Here is a 24,459-nt window from a genome sequence, read left to right as displayed (position 1 = left end):
CATTCTGCCATGTCCATTCTGTCCTGTTTTCCCAGCAATCTGCAAATTAGTATTTTTTAAAAAATAAAATATCCATACAGAAGCTCATATTTAGAAAGGTATTTTAATATGAATTTCTGTATGTTTTTTTTAAAAAAAGGTATTCTAAAATATGTATTTTGAAAAGCATTTTGGTATTATTTTAAGCAGAGAACTATTATCATAAAATTCAAAGAGCTGCAAAATCCTAAGGATAATGACATTCAGATCTGTGTACTAGTCCAGGAAGATTAGGAAAGTTCACTTTGCAAGGCTGACCAAAGGAAATTCTTCTCCAGCCCTAGTCCTGGGTGCATTCTAAGGTTTACTCTCTGTTCAAGAAGAGCAACGGTGAGGTTCAGGAGGCTTAGCCAGTGCCCCATGTGAACTGTTTGTGCTACAACATACCCCAGAAATCCACTCCAACATAATCTCTGACATGTTTCAATGTGGAATGTGGGTTCTCTGAAGTTGCTACACAGGCAAGTCATTAATTTGCTCCTCTCAGGTTCTCATTTCCACAGTTTTCTTGAATATAATGCATTTTTGTGTGTTATTTTCACTAGTATATATATTTGGCACACTTTATAGTGTATGCATTTTGTACGCATTACTTGGTTGAAGAGCTGCAGTGCAATATTCAGAGGAGTGAGAATTTCGAGGAATGCCTGTGTTTTGGTTCACATATTGTTTCGCAATATGTGAATTCTGTAGGCCCGCCTTTAAATGAGAAATGAATCAAATTTCTCCCCCATCCCTCATTATCGGGTGAGACTGCCTTGTTGCCACATCTATGGCTACCAGCCATGCCTTACGCCCACATCTATCTGCAGCCACAGCGAAGGATCAGTTTGAGATCCCTGAAATATACATCAGGGTCCAATTTGCTAGGCTTGCTTCCTGCTGCTATGACTCCCTGGGTCATTGCAACTACTGGTGTACAGGGCCCAGGTGTCATCATTACACACCGATTACTAGTACCCACTTCCAATACCCCCAGCCTTGCTTTAACAGATACAAAACATTTTCTTGAGATTAAAGAATGATTCTTGTGAATCATGTGAGATGTGCTAGGTCCCCTTTGTCATTTAGGAAGACAGACAGATCAGAACGAACATTAATGCTGGCAGAGTGTTTTCAGTGCTGTCACAAATATGACTTCTAAGTATGTGGCTTGGTGACTGTGCTCTTATATATGTGCATGGCATCTGTTTATGTGCATATGGATGTATTGCTGCTTGCATTCTTAATTTTTGTACTTACATAATAACAATAATAGGAATAATGTAAAGCTAAAACTCAGCAGCGAGACTGGATCATTGTATCTGCATGAAAACAGAAGAACCAAATGCTCAAGGAAATATTTCAACATCTTGCCTGCAGGGAAGGAAAGAGCAAGGACAACACCCATTGAAACATACTACAGGTGAAATTCTGGGTTGTACAGCAGATGCAGCACTACAAAGGATGCCTCTTAATAGCGCTCAATTTAGTGCATAACTAGAAACTTGAGAGAATTGTGTCCTTTCCAGGGAGAAGAAAAGATGAGGAGATGTCTGATCTCTCACACCAACATTGCATCTTCCCATGTGCTGGCTGCAGCACCAATATGTGGTCTTTGTTTCTGGCATCTACCCTGAGGATAGGTAGTGGGTGGCGTTAGCCTGTTTTCAGACACTTATACGACTTTCTAGGTGTTGGGTGTAAGTCTAGGTTAATCCCCGCCCCCATCTTTATGTGAAAGTATGCTATGTGCAGTTTTGTGCAGCGCCCCACCTTTAAACTAGTGTTTAATCTCAGTTGTTGAATTTAGGCAAATCCAGTGGGAATCTAGTTTGCCTAGTTTATCTGCAATAAAATCCACTGCCATCATAGTTTCCTAGACTTCTTGGGTTTTCTTTAGTCTTTCCCAATGAGTGATGTGGTTGCTTAGTCCAAGGAAATTGCCTGTCTAATAAATTTTGCTGTCTGAGGTAGAGCACAAATTATTTCCCATACCCATTCCATGAGAACAACTGGACTGGCAGTTAAATGTTCCTTTAGCACGGGTCCACCACACCTAAGGGGAGCAGAGCCTGCTGTTCTGTTCTCCAAAAACCCACCCCTACTGCCAGCCTCACAGAATCTGCCACCTGAGGTGCCTTCCTCAATCTGCCTGATGGTAGGGTTGTTCCTTCCACAAAATGTTGAGCTCAGTGCTATCCCAGTGGATTCCCATCCCTTAGTGACCACAAACATCTTTGGGGATATATATATATATATATATATGCTTTCGTAGATTTTCACGGGTACAGGAATGCAGGTTTTGGTGTCCTCGGGTGTCTTCCCGTGTAAAAGTTGGGGTGTCTAGGCGACGTTTCGACGAGGTCTCACTCGTCATCTTCAGGCTGGTGCTTTCGGCTTCTTGTTACTTGTTATCTTCTCAGAAAAACTCTTCACAAAGTTCAAGAGGTCAAGACACAAAGACTTTAGCAACTAATCCACACCTAATGACCCACCTAAGTGGTACTCAGGATATCACTCAAGAAATCACTCAAGATATCCCTCAAGTAATTAAGGAACAAAAGAAGAAAAGGCACACTAGCCTGGGAACTTCCTCTCTGCCCAGAACATTGGAGGCTATACACCACACCCCCTCAACAGTATTTATAGGAACTCAAACACTGAGATCCTGCTCTGTTCCAGTAACAAGAAGCCGAAAGCACCAGCCTGAAGATGACGAGTGAGACCTCGTCGAAACGTCGCCTAGACACCCCAACTTTTACACGGGAAGACACCCGAGGACACCAAAACCTGCATATATATATATATATATATATATATATATATATATATATATCCTCTCTCTCTCTATATATATAGATATATATATAGATATATCCTCTCTCTCTCTCTCTCTATATATATATATATATAGAGAGAGAGAGAGAGAGAGAGAGTGTTGCCTGAACACTCCATAATCCGATTTTAGACCCCACACCTGACACCTGTAGCTGAATGGAGGAATTTTAAGACACTGCAAGACAGCCATTACATTTACCTGGCCCAGTCCATAAGATACCCCCTACTATATTATCCAGCAGCTCTATTCCAGGCTGTCCTGGACCAAGTCGCCCAATGGACCACATCTAAAAGCTGGAACAAGTACTAAAGGCAACAGCTAATACAAACAGGGGTCTGAAATCCTTTCATGGTAGAATTATCCCAATGTTGTTTTGTTTGACAGGGATGGGAAAATCCACTGTTTTCTTAACTGGATGAACCCCAAGTTTATTGGTTTTCCTGTAAGATGTACCAAGAATGTATATTCTACATAAGCAAAAATACAAGCAAGTCTCATTACAAGTGTATTAGAGATGTTGATGCCCTTTGCCAGGTTTCAAAACAAGTATTGGGGGAAAAAACACCTTAAAATGGTTATTTCAACTGATCCTGTTAAATGGGGGAAAGAAGAGAGTTGAAGATGGTAAAGCACAATATACTTATAATATGTTGGAATTGCCACCCCTCAGAGAAGAAATATTTGTGTTGTGTTCATGATGGTATCTTTAGTGTGGACCAAATGCAGGCATCTTTAAGGTAGAGTTCATAAGTCACTGCTTGGATCCATGCTCCTTGTTCCCCACCATTCAGCAAAGTCATGAATGTCAAGTCTACAATGACATTAGAAGCACCTTCATTTTTGTTCCAGTTGGAAACCATAACATTCCTGTAACGGTAACAATACTTACTGTTGTTTTAGTTTTGCTGCCATATTAGAATTAGAAAAAGAATCAGAAGAGGTTAAAACAGAGGTGTGAGTACAGATTATTAAATATAAGCAACTTGTACTGCAATCACACTGCCTGCATATGACGGGTAGGGGCTGAGAGAGCTCCCCCCGCCCACTCTTTCAAACACGCCATTCAGCAAGATTGATTATAGAGTGCACCACCCAAGTGCCCGCATCTTGTTTTGATACCGTTTGATACACCTATTTCTTTCATAAGAACATTCCTTATAGCTAAGGAAGGCCGCAAAGACACCAGCTGACAGGTAAAGAAAGAGCAACGCCATGGTCCCCCATGCAGCTTAGTTACTCGAATGCAGACTGGACAAAAGACAAGCACGCACAGAAACCGCTACCGGGGAAATCATTCGCAGGTCCTTGCAACGGTACAAATCCTGCTCGCAGTGAAAGTGCATGATGCAGTTCAGAGATGAAGATAAGAGGATTCTCAGAACAGATTGTTGTGAGCAGTGGAGACTGAGCCATGAGAGTGAATGGGGCATGGCCCCACCACCACCATTCTGCCCTCAGCCAGCCTTCCTATTTGCAACCAATGGAACTGCCTGTCAACATCCTCCTCCTCCTCCTCCTTAATCTTGGTGTTGCCCTGGTAGAACACAGCAGGGAGGAGGAGAAGGGCACAACTAGAATGCATTCTGCCTGCCATTAGTTCTGGATCCACCTAGTGCTGCCTTCCCTGCCTACTGCCATACCAATGGGCACTAGTAATGCTCAATATGTCTTGAACATGGAAAGTGAGCAGAGAGACCCAGGCTCCTTACTCTCTGTGCTAACACGGTAGTAGCTTGATCTCTACTCCTCTTTAGCACTGAAGATGGCCAGAAGGTAACATTGCAGATAGCAGAGTTCCATCTGGACCTGTAAATCCCTTTAAAAGCAGAGGAGGAAGAGGAGGAATAAGAGTGGGGGCAGCATTGGTGTGGTAAGGTGGGTGGGTCGTGAGTCTGATTTGCTCCAAGCCCTGCACTTCCCTAGAGGTGGCCCTGCCACAGTGCCTGGGATGGTTTATGTGGCATATACTTCCAATCAGAAGCACAGTTCTATCCCTTCTCCTGCAGTTGTGTGTGTCTGCAAGAATAAGAACATCAGAGGATCCCTGGATCTTGACCAAATCAGCATCCTGTTCTGGCAGCGGCCAACCGGCTAGCTTCACTGGAAGCCCACAAGAAAAATAAGAGGGTAACAGCACTCTCCCACCTGCGATTCCATATGTCTATTTTCACTTTCTGTATTCCATACTTTTTTATAGTTCGAGTGAGCTGTAGTTCAAAGGGGATAAAAAATGCAAGGCGAATGTGGGAACAATGCCTCTTCTAAAATGCTTATGAATGTAGCAGCAACCGTGAAGTAGTGTGGAGGAAGAGCTGAATCACAGAAGGACTCCTTGCTATCCTTGCCAGCTGAGCACATGATGAGCTAACCTTTGCTGCAAGCATCACTAGGCAATTCATTCCCTCCTCTTTTTCCTGATGTATTCATTTTGAATGGCTTCAAACCATTAAAAACAAAACAAAACCCATATTACTTTTAAGAGAATAAAACCTCTGCCTTCTGATCTTCCCCAGATTCTAAAGAGGTGGCAGAACCTTGATTCTAATTCTGCTAGAAGCTGTGGTTGAAGTCAACTTGTACAAAAGCAGCACTGGTCACTTGTTTTTAAATCTCCCATGGTCCTCTTCAGACATTTGCTGTGAATGCACAAAGAGGACTGTGGGCTAAACACTCAAGCCCCACACCCCTGTTCCCACAGGAGACTTCCCCTAATTCAGCAAGAAGGTGTGAAGGAAGGCCATAGATCAGCGGCAAAAGCTATTCCCCCACGTAGAATGCATTTCTGCATGTTATGCCCACTAATATATGATTATATATGCAGTCTATCCTAACATATACAGTTGTACCTTGGTTCTCAAACAGAATGTGTTCCGGGAGTCCATTCGACTCCCGGATCCGTTCAAAACTAAGGTGTGGCTTCCAATTGGCTGCAGTAGCGTCCTGCAGCCAAACGGAAGCTGTGGAAGCCGCACTGGACGTTCGGCTTCTGAAAACCGTTCCAAAACCAGAACACTCACTTCTGGGTTTCGATTGTTCGGGAGGTGATCTGTTCAGGAGCCAAGGCATTTGAGTTCCAAGGTATGACTGTACATTTATGGATGAAGAACCATATTGCAAAATTTGGAATACTGCAAATTTTGAAGGCCAGCTTTGTTTTGGTTTGCATATTGTTTCAGAAAGTGTGCATTTGGTACGTTTGCTTTCAAATGTGAACTGAGTCAAAATTCTCCCCTATCAATAGTTCAGACATAACACTAAAACACGGCAAGTAATAAACATTTAAGGTCAAGACTACAAAGCTGCAATCATATTACATATATTTTTGATACGTTCTTTGCTTAGTGTCTTCTCATGGGAGCTAAACCTCAGCTAGGGCTGCTCCTCTACCCCTGTGCTCTCCATTTACAGTATAGTTTTCCTCTTTTAAGCATTTTGAAACACTGCTGTAAAATTCTTGCAACCATCAGACAAAATAAGAGTTTTCACTGCTTCAGAGATAAGCTTTCTCTCTACCTTTTATTTTCTATTTCCTGATTTGGCACCAAAAAGACCCAAGAAAACATCTCTTGCGCACGGGACACAATTCCAGACATAGACAAAAGCCTGTTCCTCATGAGCAGTCATGAAATATGATCTCTTGCCAAATACATAGCAAACTAACAAATGAACAACTTCTCAGCCTCCTCTTCAACCTATTGGGAACACCCCTTTTTCTCATGTGCACCTAGCCCCGGCCCTGCCTTGTCATTTGTTTTTAAAGTGGAAAAGTGATTGCATGAATCCACACAATAACCAAAGAACAGGCATCATCAGAACTTCTGGGTAAAAATGTCACTTGCTCACATTCAGCTTCCATTTCTTAGGCCTGTCCTTTTCTAACTCTCTTCTGGTTTGTTGTCATGCTATAAGCAATCTGGGTCAGGAACCCATATCCACCCCCTCTTCTGTTTCGCAAGTTCTCTGTGGGCAGAACAGTAATCAAGAATAACCACTCTTTAGGGTTCCTGAAGAGCTTCTGTTCAAAGGGAGACCCTCCTGCAGCAGGGGCACTTGGCTTGGGGTAGCCAAAGAGAAAGGGGAACAGATTTTGTGGTCAAATTCTGGACCAAGTGAAAGCGTGCAAGTTACCTGTGCTAACGCCATCCTGCGGAATGGAAGACTTAAATCCAGCTGTTGGTGGTAGAATGGGGTCTCCATAGCATTTAAGAGTCAAAGGAAGACATGTGAGTAATAAAGTATATCTGTTAGATCCTTTTGGTCTCAGAACTGAGGACGGTTTGTGAGATGACCTTGGAACAAATGCAGTAAGTAGAAAAGCAAGGCTATCTCAGGGAACTCTTCCGCCCAGAGAATACTCACCGTAGTTTCATCTTCATGGAGCACTTGGTCATACCCGCTCAGCGCGACACAGAAAATGATTGCTGTGACATCCTCAAAACAGTGGATCCATTTCTTACGTTCTGACCTCTGACCTCCAACATCAAACAGCCTGAGGAAGAAACACAACCCTTCATTATGCCCAGTATCCAAAGAATTGCATGGCTAGTCCCACAAGACCAAGCATCGTTCTCTGCTGCGCCAGAGCACAGGACTAGAACTGAGGGTGGAAATTACAGGGGAGTTGTTGTTTTTATAGATCAGCCTAAGGAAATGGGTGTGGCCTCCAGAGAGTTCTAAGGGACAGATAGAGAGGCTTGGAGGCTGCATTCAGCTCCTGAGCCTCAAGCTCCCCAGTCATTGCCAGCTAGTGGTCATTCCACACACATCAGTGCCATTTCCCATCACATTTTCTTTTAAGATTTCTTAGCAGTTAGAAAAGTGACAGGAGAAGGAGAATGATACTAGAAAGTGCGCGCTAACAACCAACTTTTGTGTCAATAAACACCCCACCTGGACTTGCCCTTAGTCATTTTGATTTTGGAACTTTTTGTGTGTGAAGGTTAGTGCTGCTGTTTAATCTCATTTGCTGTTTAAATCTTGATGGTTTCAGAGTTCTTTGATGCTATTGCTTGGCATGTTTCTACCTCATGTTCCATTGTCCATTCCTTTTCAATGTCTTTAGACAGGAAGCTACAAAGAATGTGTATAAATAAATAAATATGACGCTGTCATATTACACATTTATAGCATGAGCCGGCCTTTGTTAATTCAGGTTGGAATTTTCTTTGCATAGTCATGATAATCTGCTTGCATTTTCACATCACACTAACCGGAAGTGGAGGTTTTTGAACGTGAAATGGGTTTCTACAATGCCAGTTGTTTTGACCCTGGTTCGAAGGATGTCTTGCTCTGTAGGCTGGTAGTCAGCACCTCCGATTCGATCTAAGCTGTCTAGGTAGCTGTAAAGTGGAAAACATTAAGGAAAAGCATAAGGATATATGAGTTATAAGGATAAAACACGCCGCAATGTTTTTCATTGATGCTTAAGGGGAGAAAATTCTCTTTGGGAAAACATACTTCTAAATGTCAGAAGTTATTTAAACAACAAAGAACAGAATTAAACCACATATAAATATACTGTGAGGGAGAAGGGGGTGTTATTGTTTTTGTTTGTTACTATATTACATCCTTTTTTGGTTTTATATTGTAAATTGTCTAGTGATCCTCAGATGAAGTGTGGCATAGAAAATGAATGAATGAATGAAAGAAATAAGAAGTGCTATTTTTCTAGAAAAAGAGATGCCAGAACTCATTCTCTTAGAATGGCAATGGCACCCACCTGAGATGTGCCAGAACTGAGTTTCCATGAGCTCCAGCTGGAAAAAGCCCTGCATGTTATAAATTACTTATGCAGTTGTTCAGAGAGATTCAACGGACATGTAGTTCTATGCCATTTTCTCTCCACTGCCACTGCTTCCTCTATTCAAGTCAACAGAGATCTCTTGCTTCCAGGGGAAAGTAGATGTATCCACCCCGCTCAAGTCTATGATGGAGGTTTGAAGTCCGCCCTCCAACATCTCCTCATTCCAGTCTTTCCTGGGATATATGTTCCCTTCTCTACCTTGCTGCTATGTTTCCTATGGTGCCAATCCCCAAGTGGTAAAGTATGGAAGGAAAACCTTTTTCAGTTCAAGGGCCACATTCTTTTCTGATGGCTACATGCCAGTGGTGGGTCACATGCTCATATATCCCCCATATTTTGTCCAGACAAGTAAGAGGCATTATCAGAATTCAAGGATGCATTGCAGCCAGGCAAGAACTCTTAGGACATGAAGCAGTGCCAATGGCGGGTTTGGTCTGGCAAGAGCTTCAAGGGCCAGATAGGAAGGCCTGGAGGGCCACATTCCTGTGGTAGTCTGGAGAACAGCTGCAGCTATAATTCTGAAATTTTGCAGGCTTTGTGCCCTCAGAGAGTAAAGGGTGATCATACCTGTAAATTGCATCAAAGTCTGGCAGAAAATAAAATAGATTTCCTTTCTTTTCCGTTTTAAAAAATCAAACTTTAAAGCTGCCCTGCACAAAACCCCTGATTATATCTGCCTACAGATTGTACAGCTTAATCCACTGGAGGGCTATTATGCCTGCAAATTTGATCCACTTCTGTGAGAAAGGGAAAAAAGAGCTTTGTTTTTAACAGATCTAATTTGGTCCTGAATAATAAGCTGAACTGGAAATACAGAGTGACTCTGAAACCAATCGGGATGCTTCTGATACAAGTCCTCAACCCACATGCATAGCTTGAATGTATTGATCTTATCTTCTTAAATGTTTTGTATTGCAGCAGAGTACCATTTTATGAGTCAGTTATTAGCGGGGTGAACAAGCGGAAAGCTCTATTGCAGTTTGCTGCTGAAGGCAAAATGACATCTCTTGGGGCACAGTAGGAAAGAGAGTGGCTGAGCTATAGGAAGAAAAGCAGGAAACAATATCAGGAAATGCCCTTCTGGACATCTTCACAAGTTAGCATTCAGCCTAGCAGAAAGATTTTCCCCTTTCCATTTTTTAAGGTTGCACAGAGACATTATTTAAGTGAGTTGAAAGTGGTGTGGTAGAGGCACCACTGATAAATGAACACATGCATTTCTTCTCACTAACATCACCTCTGGCCAACAAAAGTTTCTGAAGCACTTTGCCAGCTTGTGATAGCTTGGTGCCCTCCAGGTGCTTTGGACTACTTCCAGGCCTAGCCAGCAAAGCCAGTGTGGCAAAGGACATAGTTGACTAACCAGCTAACACCTATTTTCCAGAGATGACTATGGCTTGAGGGTACATGCCCTCAAGGGTAACAAGGATTCTCATAGAATTTCATATATCATCAGCAGGGAAGAGTCATAACCACTGGCATTATCATATGCCTCCTTATTATTTGCATGTGACCTCAGGTAGACAGCATTGCATGTAATTCCTTTTTTTAAATTACAGAATGGCTTTTCAACATATTAGCCCTGCTGAAGATGACAGTTCTGTTAAGTAGCTGTTGGCATCTGGCTCATTCGACTGTCACATTGGGGCAGTTGTTGGGGCCCTGAGCCATCAAGAAGGCAGAATATTCATCCAAACCACCCCTCTCTCCAAAAAGTATAGGCTACTTTGGGACAGAAGAGTTCCTGCAACTGTATTACATTTTGGCCGTGAGCCCTGGAAGACCTGTTCCCTGCCTTTCAGGCCTTTTCCAGCCAGCCTGGGAGGGCAGGGCCCTGACTGCAGGGTCTACAATGACTGTTAGCAGCTCCCCAGGGTTTCATGTTGGAAGCCACGCAGAGTGGCTGGGGCAACCCAGTCAGATAGGTGGAATACAAACAATAAAATTATTGTTGTCATTATTCATACAGAACCCAGAACCTTCTGCGTACAAAGCAGCACAGCTCATCCCTACTGCTCTCCCAAAACGATTGAGGAAATGCCCAGATTAAAAAAAAAGGACAGTAAAGAGATTATGTTCTCACATTACAGAATCTTGTCCTTTATCCAACTGAGGTGACATAGTGACAGCCATTCTTCGCTCCCTAGCTAATCCTCAAGGCGGAGGCTGGTCCTTGGGCAATACTGATATATGGGCCATACCAATGAAATATATTAGAACCGTACTGAGTTGCTTGCACCTTGAGAATATGTAAGCTTTTGAAAGTGATGAACCAAATGCATGTTGTACGAGACAACTGGGAGGATTTTATCCTAATGAGCATCTCAGCGGCTGCCTCAGATGAAAATTGAAGTTGATACAGTCGAATGATGCAGACCTGCTATTACCACAGGGGAACATCTGCAGTGTGGGCTCGTAAGAGTTCAGTCTGCCAACCGTGCACTTAAGAATATAGGAAGAACCCTGCTGCTGGTTCAGACCAAAACCCCATCTAATCCAGCCTTCTGCTCTCACAGTGATGCCTCTGGGAAGCTCCCAAGTGGGACCTGAGGGCAGCAGCTGTTTCCCCACTTGCGATTCCCAGAAATTGGTATTAAGAGGCATGCTGCGTCCAGCAGTGAAAGCAGAATACAGCTAGTGTGCCAGTCTTATCCTCCACGAACCTGTCTAATCCACTTTTAGCACCCTCCAAGTTGGTGGCCATCGCTACATCTTGCTAGAGCGAGTTCCATAGCTTAACTGTGCTCAGAATGAACAAGTACTTTCCTTTGTCTGTCCTGAATCTTCCACCATTGAGCTTATTGGATGGTCTTGAATTCTGTTATAAGGAGAAAAACTTATTGGCTGCAGTGCCCACAATCACCACTACCCCAACCTTCATGTGCACACAGACTCCTATGGGAACAGAGGTGTAGTGGTCCAGGTTGAGGGGACCCATTAATATTTCTTAAGCAGGGTCCCTGTCTCCAACATCCTAGAGCTATCCAGTCACAGCATGAAAAGGGAGCTTCTTAGCCACTGAGAGGAAGTCTCCTCACCCTTTGCGCTGACTGGAATGAAAGCAGTTGAGTCAGTCATGGAGGAATGGCTCTTAGAGTCACTATTCAGTAGGTGCTTGGGAAGAACAATGAAGAGTTGTTGTTCTGTTTGCTCTAAAGCTAAGCATTTACAAGCATCAAAAACACCCGGTGCTTCAGTTTCAAGAGACTGGTGTGCAGGTTCTATTATATACCATGACATTTCAATGAAAACAACTTAGGTCACTCCAAAAGAAGATACTGGAACCCTCAAAATCATTTGGCCACGTATGTGCACAGAAAACAGTAACTCTAGCTGAAAGACAACATATGGAGATCTGCACTGATCATTGCAATACATCCTAGATGACCCTTAGGGTCCCTTCCAACTCTACAATTCTATCATTCCTAAACACTTTTATTGTATAAGATTATTGTACAATCTTAGAAGGGGCCCTGACTATGACTGCCATGAATTTGCACGTCTGAATTTGCCACTATACTACTGGAATTTAACCATCTTTCTCAGCTTCTGAGCTTCTCCAGGGGTATCTGACTGGCTGCAGTCAAGAGAGGCAGCACGCTAAGCTAAAAGCATTGCTCTGACTCAGCATCCCTTCAAAAAACTGAAAGGCAAAATGTACTCAACTCTAAAAGGACAATGAAAGCTCCGCTCCCAAGAAATCCAAATTGTGGGCCAGGAAAAGCTGAATTCTCTGAGCTGTGAAACCATTGTGGAAATTGATCTGATGTGCATAATTTTGCTTCCTTTGCATCATTTATTTTGGTTTTCGTTAGCTATGGAGAGGAATGAGCATCATGAAGCGGAAGAGGCTGTGGGTTTTGAGGAGCCTGAATAGGCATTTACTTACAACAACTCAGAGAGGAGTTGCTGTGCCGCTCAAGTCCTGCTTGTGAGCTTCCCATTAGTGGTACCTTGGGTTACATATGCTTCAGGTTACAGACTCCGCTAACCCAGAAATAGTACCTCAGGTTAAGAACTTTGCTTCAGGATGAGAACAGAAATCGTGCTCCGTCAGCGCGGCAGCAGCAGGAGGCCTCATTAGCTAAAGTGGTGCTTCAGGTTAAGAACAGTTTCAGGTTAAGAACGGACCTCCAGAACGAATTAAGTACTTAACCCGAGGTACCACTGTACCTGGGTAGCCACTGTGAAAAAAAGTCACAGGATCAGATGGCCTTTGACCTGATCTGGCAGGGCTCTTCTGATGATCTTAAAGTAGACCAGTACTACACACCCCAGTCCAAGAGTACGTTAGGCTGTTACTGAGATGAGCTTTAAACTGGGGCCTTCTAGCTTTGCTGCTCATACTATTGTCATTCCACCCTCCACCCCTTCATCCTCACCTTCACAACAACCTGTGACAGGTAGATTAGGCTAGGCGCTTGCAGGAGCTTTGTGGCCTAGTTGAGATTCACGAGAGCTTGCCTTCCCCCAGACTGAGTGCAACACTCCAGCTCCTAGATTACACTGCCATCTTTTTAAGCTTAAGAACTTTGGCCAACCTTGCAATATCTCAACCTCCATACATCCCTCCGGGTCACCCAGCCAGCTGGAGAGGCCCACTGTCAACGATTCTCTCTTTCTCAGCTACTGTTTTATCCTGGTTCACTGGAAAGGTTAAGCATGCAAGATCTCACTGGGGTACGGTCTGGTGTATGCCACCAGCCAGCTCTGGGCGGGCCTGACTTTGTGCCAGGATAGGATGACTTCTTGCAAGCTAGTGGCCTGCATGAATTAATTCCTGGCCTCAGTCCAGTTCAAAGCTGAAGGCTGTCTGTGCAGTACTTTATATGCAAACATATAGCGCTCACCATCAGAACTGTAGCTTGTCTCTCTGTTGACAGACAAGCAGGGGCCGGGTGGCCAGAAATGTGACCTTGTACCCCTCCGCCATTTTCTTATTTCCGTTGCGTATCTGACAGGCACTGTCTTTACCATCTTTTTGGCATCTACTAAAGACCTGTACTTCTATTGGACCCGAAACTATTCTCATAAATGAAAATTGTTTTAACTGGGTTTATATATGAAACTGTTTTACTGATGCTGGAACTCCGTGGACAGAGAAAGCATAACATTTATTTATTTAAGGATATTAATAGGTTGCTTTTCAGACAGAACTCTGAAAGTGGTTTATATGAAAGCAAAGACAATTTGATTGCTTTTGAAGAAGCTGTGAATAACTGGAGAGCTGGAGAGGACAATACGATATACGATACAATATACGATATCTTTATTGTCATTGTCCCATGCAGAACAATGAAATTGAAAAACTTCATAAAACATTCAAAAACCCCTAAAAACTCTGAAACCCCATTTTAAAATACACTATACTATAGAGTGCACTATACTATACTAAAGGGTGCAGAAAGAGCGGTGAATAGAGAGGGGCCCCTTTCCCATCTTTTGGACCCCATGGGAAAGTTCTTTTTTCTTTTTCTTTCTTTTTTTGTTACACTATGTATAGTGATAATGCCATAAACACTAAGAGTGCCACAGAAATAAGTAACTAAAAGTGTAATCCTCATCATTTCTACTCAGAAAGTCCAACTGAATTCAATGGGGCTTACTCCCAGGAAAGTGGAGTTGAACAGCAGCCCAACTAACTAAAGTAAGGACAAAAAGTGTGTCATTGTGCAATCCTAACCATGTCTACTCATAAGTAAGTTCTACTGAATTCAATGGGGCTTACACCCTAGTAAAAGGGGTTAGAATTGCAGTCTTACACATCTTTCGCAAGTCTAACAAGATACACCATTTTTCCTCTTTTAAAAAATGAGATAATAACAGTGTGCTCTGATCTGAACCCAGAGTCAAGCCTTCCGGGAACCGCTCAAAAAAATGGCGTCCGGGTGGATTTTTGCTGAATTGGTAAAATGTCTCGGAAAATCCAGACGTATGGCAAGTTAGGCTAAGAAAAGCCCCCCAAATGAATGTGTGGTTTTTTTTGGGGGGGGAGATGTCCCCCCCAAAGTCTCAACAACTTTTGGGAATATGGCAACCCTAGTCAAGCCTCCATGTTCTCAGTGAAGCCATGGCGTTGTTCCATGTCAAGCCTCTAGGGGGCTCTCTGTGTATGGGATGAACAGACCAGCCTATTCCTAGCCCACTTCAGTTTTGCATAAGTTCATTCAAAAGCTGCTCTGTTCTGTTTCCATGCCAGTTTTTTTTTAACTGCACGGAAATTTGCATTATATTCACATGCTTGTATGAATGCACATTTTTGTACACATTCTGAAATACACATTTCAGATGGCCCTTGTGGTCTCTTCCAACTCTATGATTCTATGATTCCTCAAGCATCCACACTGTGTATATGCAGAAACAAAGCAAGGAAGCAGACCAGGAAAAAAAGACCCTGTTGAAGGAAGAAGCCACTATGACAGGGTGCGACCAGGAGTTATTAATGGGACATACAGATAAAATAAACGCTCATGTCTCCCTACCTGTCTAATCCTCTTGTCCTCAGAAAGTAGGGAAGGGGGGGAAACCGTCAGTATCTGTTTCCCTCTGTTTCTTAATTTCAGTTCCCCACATTTCCGTAACAGTTTGTGATTTTAATTTTTTTTTAAAGCAAAATCCTCCTCTACATTTCAGTATGAAATTCTCCTCATATACACACATTTTTGCGTTACAAACTTGCCTAACACGCACACTTCTGCAAGCAATTCCCCCTCTATTTTTGTATGCTATTTTCACGAATATATGTATTTTATGCATGCTTTCGTATACACATTTTTGTACACGTAACTTGGCTGCAGAAGTGCACTGCAAAACTCAAGAGTGCAAATTTAATTTCAGTTCACATATTCTTTCTGAATGTGCAAATTATGTAGGTTTGCCTTTATATGAAAAATGAATCAAATTCCCTCCCATCCCTAATTATTGGATAAGATTGCCTTGTAGCCATATTGACAGCCATCAGCCCTGTTCTGTGCCCGCATCTGCATCTGAAGATTAGCTTGAGAACCCATGAACCAGATCATTTGCATATATATCCTTGTATAGCGCCAATGTGGCTTAGTGGCTAGTGTTGGACTAGGACCTGGAAGACCCCACTTGGCCATGTAACTCACTGAGTGACCTCTGGGTCAGCCACTGCCTCTCAGTTGAGCCTACCTCACAGGGGTGTTGTGGCGATTACATGAGGAGGATGGGGGAAACCGTGTGCGCCACCTTGAGCTCCCTGAGGGAAAAGGTGGGATTGAAATGCAGTAAATAAAATATTGTGTATTTCACAACATTCAATTTGAAAGTTGGGAAAAACTCTGAAAAGTTGATATAAACTTCACAGATTGCATACTATTAAGAGAGAATTTCATGAAAATGATGTATAGATGGTATATCACACCAGTGAAAAAGGCAAAGATGTTTAGGAAAGAAAATAACAGATGTTGGAGATGTAAGGAAAAGGAAGGAACATTTTATCATATGTGGTGGGAATGCAAATGCATTAAAAATTATTGGGAAATGGTATACAATGAATGGAAAAAAATGTTGAAAATGAATTTTGTTAAACATCCTGAATCCTTTTTGTTAGGTATCTCAAATCAAAAGCTACCAAAAGAAAAATGGACATTATTTATGTATTCTACAACAGCGGTAAGAATCTTGATTGCACAATACTGGAAGATGGAAGAAATACCATCAAAGGAACAATGGAAGAAAAACTGATGAACTATGCAGAATTGGCCAAGCTAACAGACAAACTATGAGAGAAGGACAAATATATACTGCGCGCGCACACACACACACACACACACATATATGCAGTAAATAAAATATGCAATATTGTACATGTAACTTGGCTGGAAAACTGCATTTCAACATTTAGAGAAGTGTGAATTTCGATGGGTGGTTGCATTTTGGTTTGCGTATGTTTTAGAAAGTACAAATTTGTAGGTTCGCCTTTAAATGCACACTGAACTGTATTTATCCCAACTCTACTCCTTATCCAGCCTTCCCTGTGCTTTTGCTCTCCACTTTAGTTCACTTTTTTCCATTTTGATTTTTTACGGTTCCCATCTTCCTTTGCCTAGCAGAAACAAACTCCCCTAGCAACCAACTATCTGAAAATGGCATTTATTTCCTTTATGGCAGACTTGCGCTTGTTAGCTGGTCTCTGCTGAATAAAATGCTTTAATGGGCCTCTGTGAATGAGAGCCAGAGAGAGGGAAGGAGCAAAGAGGGGCAAGGACAACAGCCTCATTGGGCATTCCCAGGTTGTAAAGGGAAAAAGAGAATAGGCTTGTCCAGCAGGCCTGGCACAGCCAACGCTTCTGTAAATGCCGCTTTGGAGCGCTGAGGACTGCATACAAATGATGGAGTCTCAGAGGCTTGAGGATGGCAGGATCAGGGATGATATGTTTGCAGGAGTGCAGGAAGGGAGGTCAGAATGCCAGGCTCATCTGCAAGCATTGAATTGTGAGCAAGGAGGGCCCTACGGCATCACTTTGTATGTAGGGTTGCCATACTTCAAAAAGCAAAATTCCTGACACCCGCGAAGTTGTTGAGCTTTATTTAGGAAGATCTCAAAATTGTTGAGCTTTTTAAAGGAAGCCACCAAAGTTGTTGAGCTTCCGGCTGCTTTTTCCATCCCATTGCCATATATCCAGGTTTTCCCTTTGGCAGAATTTGCGACTTTGGCAGAATTTGCAACTTTGGCAAAATTCAACCCTGGCGCAATTTTTACACCTGAAAACAAAGAATTTTCCTGATGTATGGCAAGACTCTGTATGTAGTTCAACAACATCTGGACCTCCACAGGCTTCCCACTCGGGCAGATTCCTGCCTGCCTCAATAACTCCCAAAACAGGAACAGGGACCCTTTCTCAGCCATACTTGGCAACCTTCTGAGGGACACAGGCCAGAGATGGGTTGGCGGGGCTAAAGCATGGAGAACCAATAATGTGAATTGTACCTGTGCACAGTAGGCTCGTTTCTAGACACACTCGCCCACCTCTCACTATCCACCATCCATGATCCAAGCAGGATCAGAGTTCAAAATCACTTTAAGACAGCGCAAAAAAAATTCCCCTCAAAGAAGGGTGCAATGCAACACTGCTGGTGAGGGGGAAAGAGGCCTGGAGGTTTGCATTTGGGCCTTGTGTTCCCCATGCTTCTCCCAAAATTGGCAGACCAAATCCTCCCCAAAGAGAACAGATAATACTTTACAAAGGAAGGGCTGGTAGCCACGTTCACTGCAGAGCTTACGTGAGTGCAGATGGAGACAACTTTAACAAATAAGGTAGGCTTTATGTGTATTGATTATCCATTCAGTCTCTGGCACAGGAAGGTGCATGTGCTCTTATGGGGAGTGTCTGTGGCCAGTGATTATAAAGAGAGATGGCTGTCCATGAATGCATCTTCTTCCAGATGCTGCCAATGCACAAAAACATATGCACATGTTCTCTCACTATCTATAGCATTTCTGATCTAAGGAGGAGGAAGCAGTCAAAGGACTTACCCATCTTACCGATCTTAAATGGACTCACTCATTCTGACCTCCCCCTGCCAAAGACCCTTGAAGTTGGAAGTCACTGTCTTGATATACCTCAGGGAGGCGGCCTTCAAGGTATCTGGACCACACACCTGGCTGGACTTGGAGATCACCAGGTGATCACCCTTCTCACAGCACCTCAGATCTCTGAGATGTGGCATGTGGTGCAGACTTACATTTAGTGAAGGGTCAGAATTGGAGCAAACTCATAAATTCATGAATTTGGCAAGGGCTAGAAATAACAACAAGTAGCTTCCTCGTGAGGTCAGCCTGGTGATGGCTCACTGTGGGGTGGGGCAGAAATTCCCTACCGTTGGTGAAAGGAATTGCATTTCTTTTAAATTAAATTGCCATCTATGCATACAAATTTGCATATGCAAAAGTTGTGCAAATCTGTGTCTGCTTTTTGTTGATTCCCTCCCCCCCTTTTTTGGTGATGTGTACAAGGGGGCAACCTACCTTTGGCAGCCTTCCCTTCCATGGATTATTGCAGCCCCTTTTAAAGGTCACTGAATATTTACTTATTTAATTTCCATGCTGCCCTTCATCCGAGGATCACAGGGCGGTTTACAATATAAAATCACAAACACATACATCATAGTAACAAACGAAGACAAAACCTCACAGTTTAAGTGGTTCAAAAGATTGTTTAATTTGCCGAAAACTTGGGAGAAGAGAAATGTTTTTGCCGGTCGCCTAAAAATATGTAACGAAGGTGCCAGGTGAGCCTCCCTGCACAAGCGGGGAATAAGTCTGTGCTGAGCATCCCTGCAGGATTTCAAAAGGGGTCTTTCCTGGCCCAATGCAGAGAGGTAAGGGATTGAACCTGGGACTTTCTGCATGCAAAATACTTGCTCTGCCTCTGAGCTGCATTCCCTTCTCTTAACAAATCCAATCATTTGCTGTTGTGCTGCCGCCACCATTTCCTGTGGGTGACGTATCGTATCACTGGCCAAACTCCTGAATCTTTCCTCCCCAGTGCCAAGTTATGATTACTGATACCTAAATGCACAGGATCCTACACTTTACTCTGTGGCAGTTTCACAAAAGTTACATCTGATGGAGTTGCAGTCGGCAGCAAAAGCGCAGGCCAGCTCTGCTCAGCAAAATATTGGATAAAATTAATTTTTTAGACACCACGCTGGTTGCTACTTCCAGTGTGCAAAAGCATATTTGCCAAGTGAGAGCTTGAAGTTTGAAATGAGTTCCAATCTCGTATGCCATGAGGCATCGTACTCTTCCCAGCAGGGCCAGCCTAGGGCGTTTTGCAGCTGGAGGCAGAACAGAAACTGCCACCCTCCCACCTCCTCCTCTTCCTTTTCCTGAGGCAACTGGAGCACCCTGGAGAAGCCCTGGCATGCTAGAGCAGTGGGGTAGAAAAAGGGAGTCTGGAGAGAAGCAAGGAACAGTGATGGGGGTCCGGAAAAGAACAAAAGGCAGCGAGTGGGGTGCTCCTGCACTCCCTGGGTCTGCTGCCCCACCCAGCTGTTCCCAGGCTGCCACCTGAAAAAACTGCCTCACTAAGTCTCCTGGCAGTGCTTATATTTTTTTAGAAAAAAAGATGTCGGTACTCATCATGAAGTTGTTACACTAATTGCCACACTTTGGGGGGGGGAGGTGCCAGTACTGTGTACTCTTGAGTACCTCTAGAAAAAAAGCACTGCCTCCTGGGCAGGTAGCCCTGCCTCCCAGCCACTTATGGGTAAGATGATAAGGGACATCACTGGTCCATCAAGACAGGTATGGTCCACACAGGCCAGCTGAGATTCTTGGGCAGAAGTTACCAGCAATGGCTCATTAGTTGGGGTGGTGATGGTGTGGCAGTCCTGTGCTCACCAAGATGGGGATGGGACAAGGCAGTGGCCAAGTCAGAGGAACTCCGGGTTGGCCAACTCACCACGGCCAACTCAGAGCTCTCCTGACCTCACCACAGGAATGTGCCTGCAGAGCCACCACTAACCCGGAGCTCTCCTGAACTTATCATCCCACCCTATTGCTGCCCCAGTGAACGGCAGCACTTTTGCCACTGGGGAGGCACTGCTGCTGCTCTGCCCCCTTCATGGGCTACTGGTGGAAGTTGCTGCTTCCAACAGTCCTGCTGTTTTGAACTCTTCAAATGAAAAGGCCTTAAAATGGGTGCAAAGCTTGTGGAAAGCTATAGCCTCTCCTTGAGACCTATGGGACCTATGGGGTACTCACTACTGAGCAGAGTCGTTGAGCTGATATTCTCGGGACCGGTTGAAGCATTCTTGGAGGCCAGAGTCTGCCCAAAGTCTCATCATTGCTGAAAGAAGTTCTGGAGAGAAGGGCTCTGTGTCCTCCATCCGACTGACAACGTCACAAACCATCTTTGCATCAGCCTGGAGAGAAAGAGAGAAGAAGTGTGACATGTCATATTTGCACAGTGTTGAAGAGAATCCACAGGAAGGAAGCATGCAAAAGGCGGAAAAACATTCAATTTCTTAAACCACTCATTTTTCCTACAAAACTCATTTGTTTTAGTTTCATGTAGTTAGAAAGGCACTCATTATCTGAAGAATTACCACCAGCTTTTGTCACTCCCGTTCATTTCCCACTGATACTCATGTGAGTCTCTGGTGACCCACCAGTTGTGAATTTGGAAGCAAGTAGAGAATTTCACACCTGTTGTTTTGCATTAGAAATGAAGTTTCTGGTCCTTAAGGATATAAAAATAGGCACAGAAGGGTGTGTGAGCAATGCCTTGTGAGATTTAAAAATGGCCTGGAGAGTCTAGAGAGAACTTCTGAGGTTTCAGGGTAGCATCAGTGCCCTGCATAACTCTGTGCCCTTCTACCCAAGCCCAACAGATATGGGATACATTGGACCAAGTAAGGAAATACAGTACATGCAAATTTGCTGACGTTTCACAATTGATGATGATGCCAACTGCAGCCCAAATAAGGTTGTTCCCTTAATGTGGACAGCATTATCGATTAGCATATGTTGCTTCACCTCTGCCAGGAGAACAAAGGAGGAATTGATAGTGCCTGTTGTATGCATACTTAAACTCTGTAATAATAATACCATAACAACCAATCACCCATTTACTGAGCCCTCATCCTGATTTGCTTGCACAAAGTTTGCAGGGAGATTAGACAATGTAGCAAGCATTATTCCCCACTCCCCACTGTGTTTCCCCACCACTTTCCTTATTGCAAGAAGTCTGATTTTGCAGGGCAAGCAGGTTTGCGGTGCAAGAACTCTAATCAATTATAATGGTGCAAACTAAATTTGCTTGTATGCGATTGAATCTTAACCCCAAATAGCAACAATGTGGAAGTTCTCTACATTAACTTTTCTTATCCATCAGATATCTGGCTGCTAATATACATAATCAGAATATTCTCTCTCTCTCTCTCCTCCCCCCACCTTCCTTCTTCTGTTTTCTACCTTTGAAGCATGACTGCAGCTTTTCCCTTTCTGGCAAGACCTTCACACAGTGCTGTAGCAGCTCTGCTGAGGAAGCTGTTTGCTAGAATGCATCAATTTGTTTTCTTCAAACTGCAGAAACACACTGTTGGAAGGGGCAGGTGCTTGTTCGCCAGCAATGGGTTGGGTGCACATGCCTCTCAAGCCAAGGAGTGACACGGTGTAATTTATTGCGGCGCTACTATAATTTGGGGGAACTGCATGCCAAGGAAAATACGATGGCAATTGATGACAATGATCCTGTGGTCAGGAGTTGGCAATGTAAGGCCCCACAGCCTGTGTCTTGATTGCCAAAGCTTTCCCCATACAATGACTTAAAAGGAGGATGACCCATTGCAGAGCAGCAATGCAGGTCTGGGGAGAGCCTGGTTGAGCCAGACAGGCTGCCTACCTATACTCTAGTCCGGTGATTCCCAAACTCTCCCTGCCCCAGATCACTTGCTGAGGGTTGAGGAGGTCTGCTTAATGATTTTTCTGTTTGTTGTAACAACTGTAATGAGCTGCGCTAGATGCTGTATAGCTTTTCAAAATGATGTCATTTTTAAAATAGAATTTTAACTCGTAAGCAAAAGAGATATACACAATAAATTAACTTCTTCTTCTTTTTTTTAAAAAAGAGAGCCTTACAAAACAACTTTGCAGCCAGGAAGAGAACTGTAAGGCTTTTAACTGGATGAAGATTCAACTCATGGGTAGGCAAACTAAGGCCCGGGGGCCGGATCCAGCCCAACCGCCTTCTCAATCTGGCCTGTGAATGGTCCGGGAATCAGCGTGTTTTTACATGAGTAGAATGTGTCTTTTTATTTAAAATGCATCTCTGGGTTATTTGTGGGGCCTGCCTGGTGTTTTTACTTGAGTAGAATGTGTCTTTTTATTTAAAATGCATCTCTGGGTTATTTGTGGGGCATAGGAATTCATTCATTTCCCCCCCTTTCAGAATATAGTACGGCCCCCCACAAGGTCCGAGGTACAGTGGACTGGTCCCCTGCTGAAAAAGTTTGCTGACCCCTGATTCAACTCCTTCATTAAAGTCTCCCCTTAACTTTGCTGGCAATCTTCTCCACTCCTTTCAAGTGCCTCCTCCTCCTCCTATCAGTTCCTCTTTAACTTCTGGACAGACACTCCCCCCCCCACAACACACACACACACACACACACACACACACACCACACGCTAATTAAGATTAAGCATGCTTAGTAGCCATGGAATGCCCAGTGTCAGTCGGAAAAAAGAACTGGAAAACGGAGAGTTGACATGCAAACAGAAAGGGAACTGCTTGGAGGAGCACGTAGCTGGCTGGCTGGAAACCAGGAGCACTCTTGTTAGGAAGTGAGGATACACTGCAACATTTTGTCGCAGGTCACGCTTGAATGCTAGCAGGTCTCTATAAGCAAAATAGAATCACAGAACTGTAGAGTTCGAAGGGACTCCAAGGGCCATTTAGCCCAACTCTTTGCAATGTAGGAATCACAACTAAAGAATTCTTGACAGGTGGCCATCTACTTGAAAATCTCCAAGGAAGGAGAGTCCACCACCTTCTGAGGGAGTTTCTTTCACTGTCAAAGTGAAAACCTCTTCTTAATGTCCTTTATTGTAATTTGAATCCTCTGGTTTGGGTCCTACCCTCTGGAGCAGCAGAAAACTCCATCCCCCATGTGACAATCCTTTAGATATTTGAAGATGGCTGTCATATCACCTCTCAGTCTCTCCTTCTTCGGTCTAAACATACCCAACTTCCTCAGCTGTTCCTCATAAGGCTTGGTTTCCAGACCCTCTGTCCTCTTAGTTGTCCTCCTTTAAGCATGTTGCAGCTTGTCAATATCCTTAAATTGTGGTGCCCAGAATTGGACACAGTATTCTAGGTGGGGTCTGACCAATGCAGAATAGAGCAGTACTGCAGGCAGTGACAATTTTGTGGTGCACAAGCCCACCCTGCCCCCGTTCCACCCTTGTTCTGCCCTTTTCCAGGTCCAAAAGGACCCACACGCCGGCGGTTGTGCATCAATTGGACATGTGCAAAATGGTCCACAGCTATATTACTTCCCTTTGTAGCACCCTGCTTGTGGTTAACGCTTAGCTGGAATGAAATATTCAACGCAGCAACAGAGAAATTAAAATAATAATTTATTTGTCAGACAAATAAATGAGAGGCTCAGTGGTATATGGTTACCAAGCTCTGGCCTGGCCTCCTGCCATTCTGGCCAGCACTTATATTCCCTTAATCCAGCCCCCTTTGCTCCTCCTTGGGCTGCCTCTGTTCAATCAGCCTGGTTGGATTTCCTATTGGCTGATTGCTATAACTAATCACAAAAAGATACACCCATATCCTCCTGTCCTTATAAGGGAGACAAAGAGCTATATATAAATGACAAATAAGTAATAATATATCTTACATGGAATCTTAATTACCAGCTCACCTCTTGCCCTCCTTGCCCTATTGCCTTCTAAAACAAATGTTTAATCTTACATTTTTATGTTCAACAGATGTCAAGGATCTTGAGTTCACATCAACATTGAAAGATCTCCTTCATTTGAGGGTCTTTTAAACAAATGCCTGACAACTATATATCAGAAGTGTTCGATGGCGTCTCCTGTCTGGCAAAGGGGGCTAGGCTCATTTGCCCCTCTGGTCTCCTATTACAATATGACTCTATGAATCTAGCATTTCTTAAATCCTTTGCATAATTACATTTAAGCCAATATATTTAAGCTAATATATTTCATACATTATCATAGGTAGCCTCTTAAAAGAATAAAGCCTTTGTAAAGTAAAAAGGAAGGAACTCAGTAAAACACAGCTTTTAAAAGAAG

The 24,459-nt window shown here is 43.5% G+C and overlaps 1 protein-coding gene across 2 annotated transcripts in view; it reads right to left on the bottom strand.

Annotated features, from left to right (window-relative positions):
• The window catches only part of GNAO1 (G protein subunit alpha o1), a 172,604-nt gene that overhangs the window by 26,070 nt on the left and 122,075 nt on the right, over positions 1-24,459 (bottom strand). For both annotated transcript variants that reach the window (XM_081920407.1, XM_081920408.1), the window contains exons 4-6: positions 20,398-20,558; positions 8,071-8,199; positions 7,220-7,349 (exon numbers count right to left, since the gene is read on the bottom strand). In XM_081920407.1, coding sequence (XP_081776533.1) covers positions 7,220-7,349; positions 8,071-8,199; positions 20,398-20,558 — 420 coding nt within the window. The remainder of the gene's footprint in view (positions 1-7,219; positions 7,350-8,070; positions 8,200-20,397; positions 20,559-24,459) is intronic.

Source organism: Podarcis melisellensis (assembly GCF_964234715.1).
Source record: "Podarcis melisellensis genome assembly, chromosome: 8".
Classification (NCBI taxonomy): domain Eukaryota; kingdom Metazoa; phylum Chordata; class Lepidosauria; order Squamata; family Lacertidae; genus Podarcis; species Podarcis melisellensis.
This window is presented reverse-complemented; position numbering and strand designations above follow the sequence as displayed.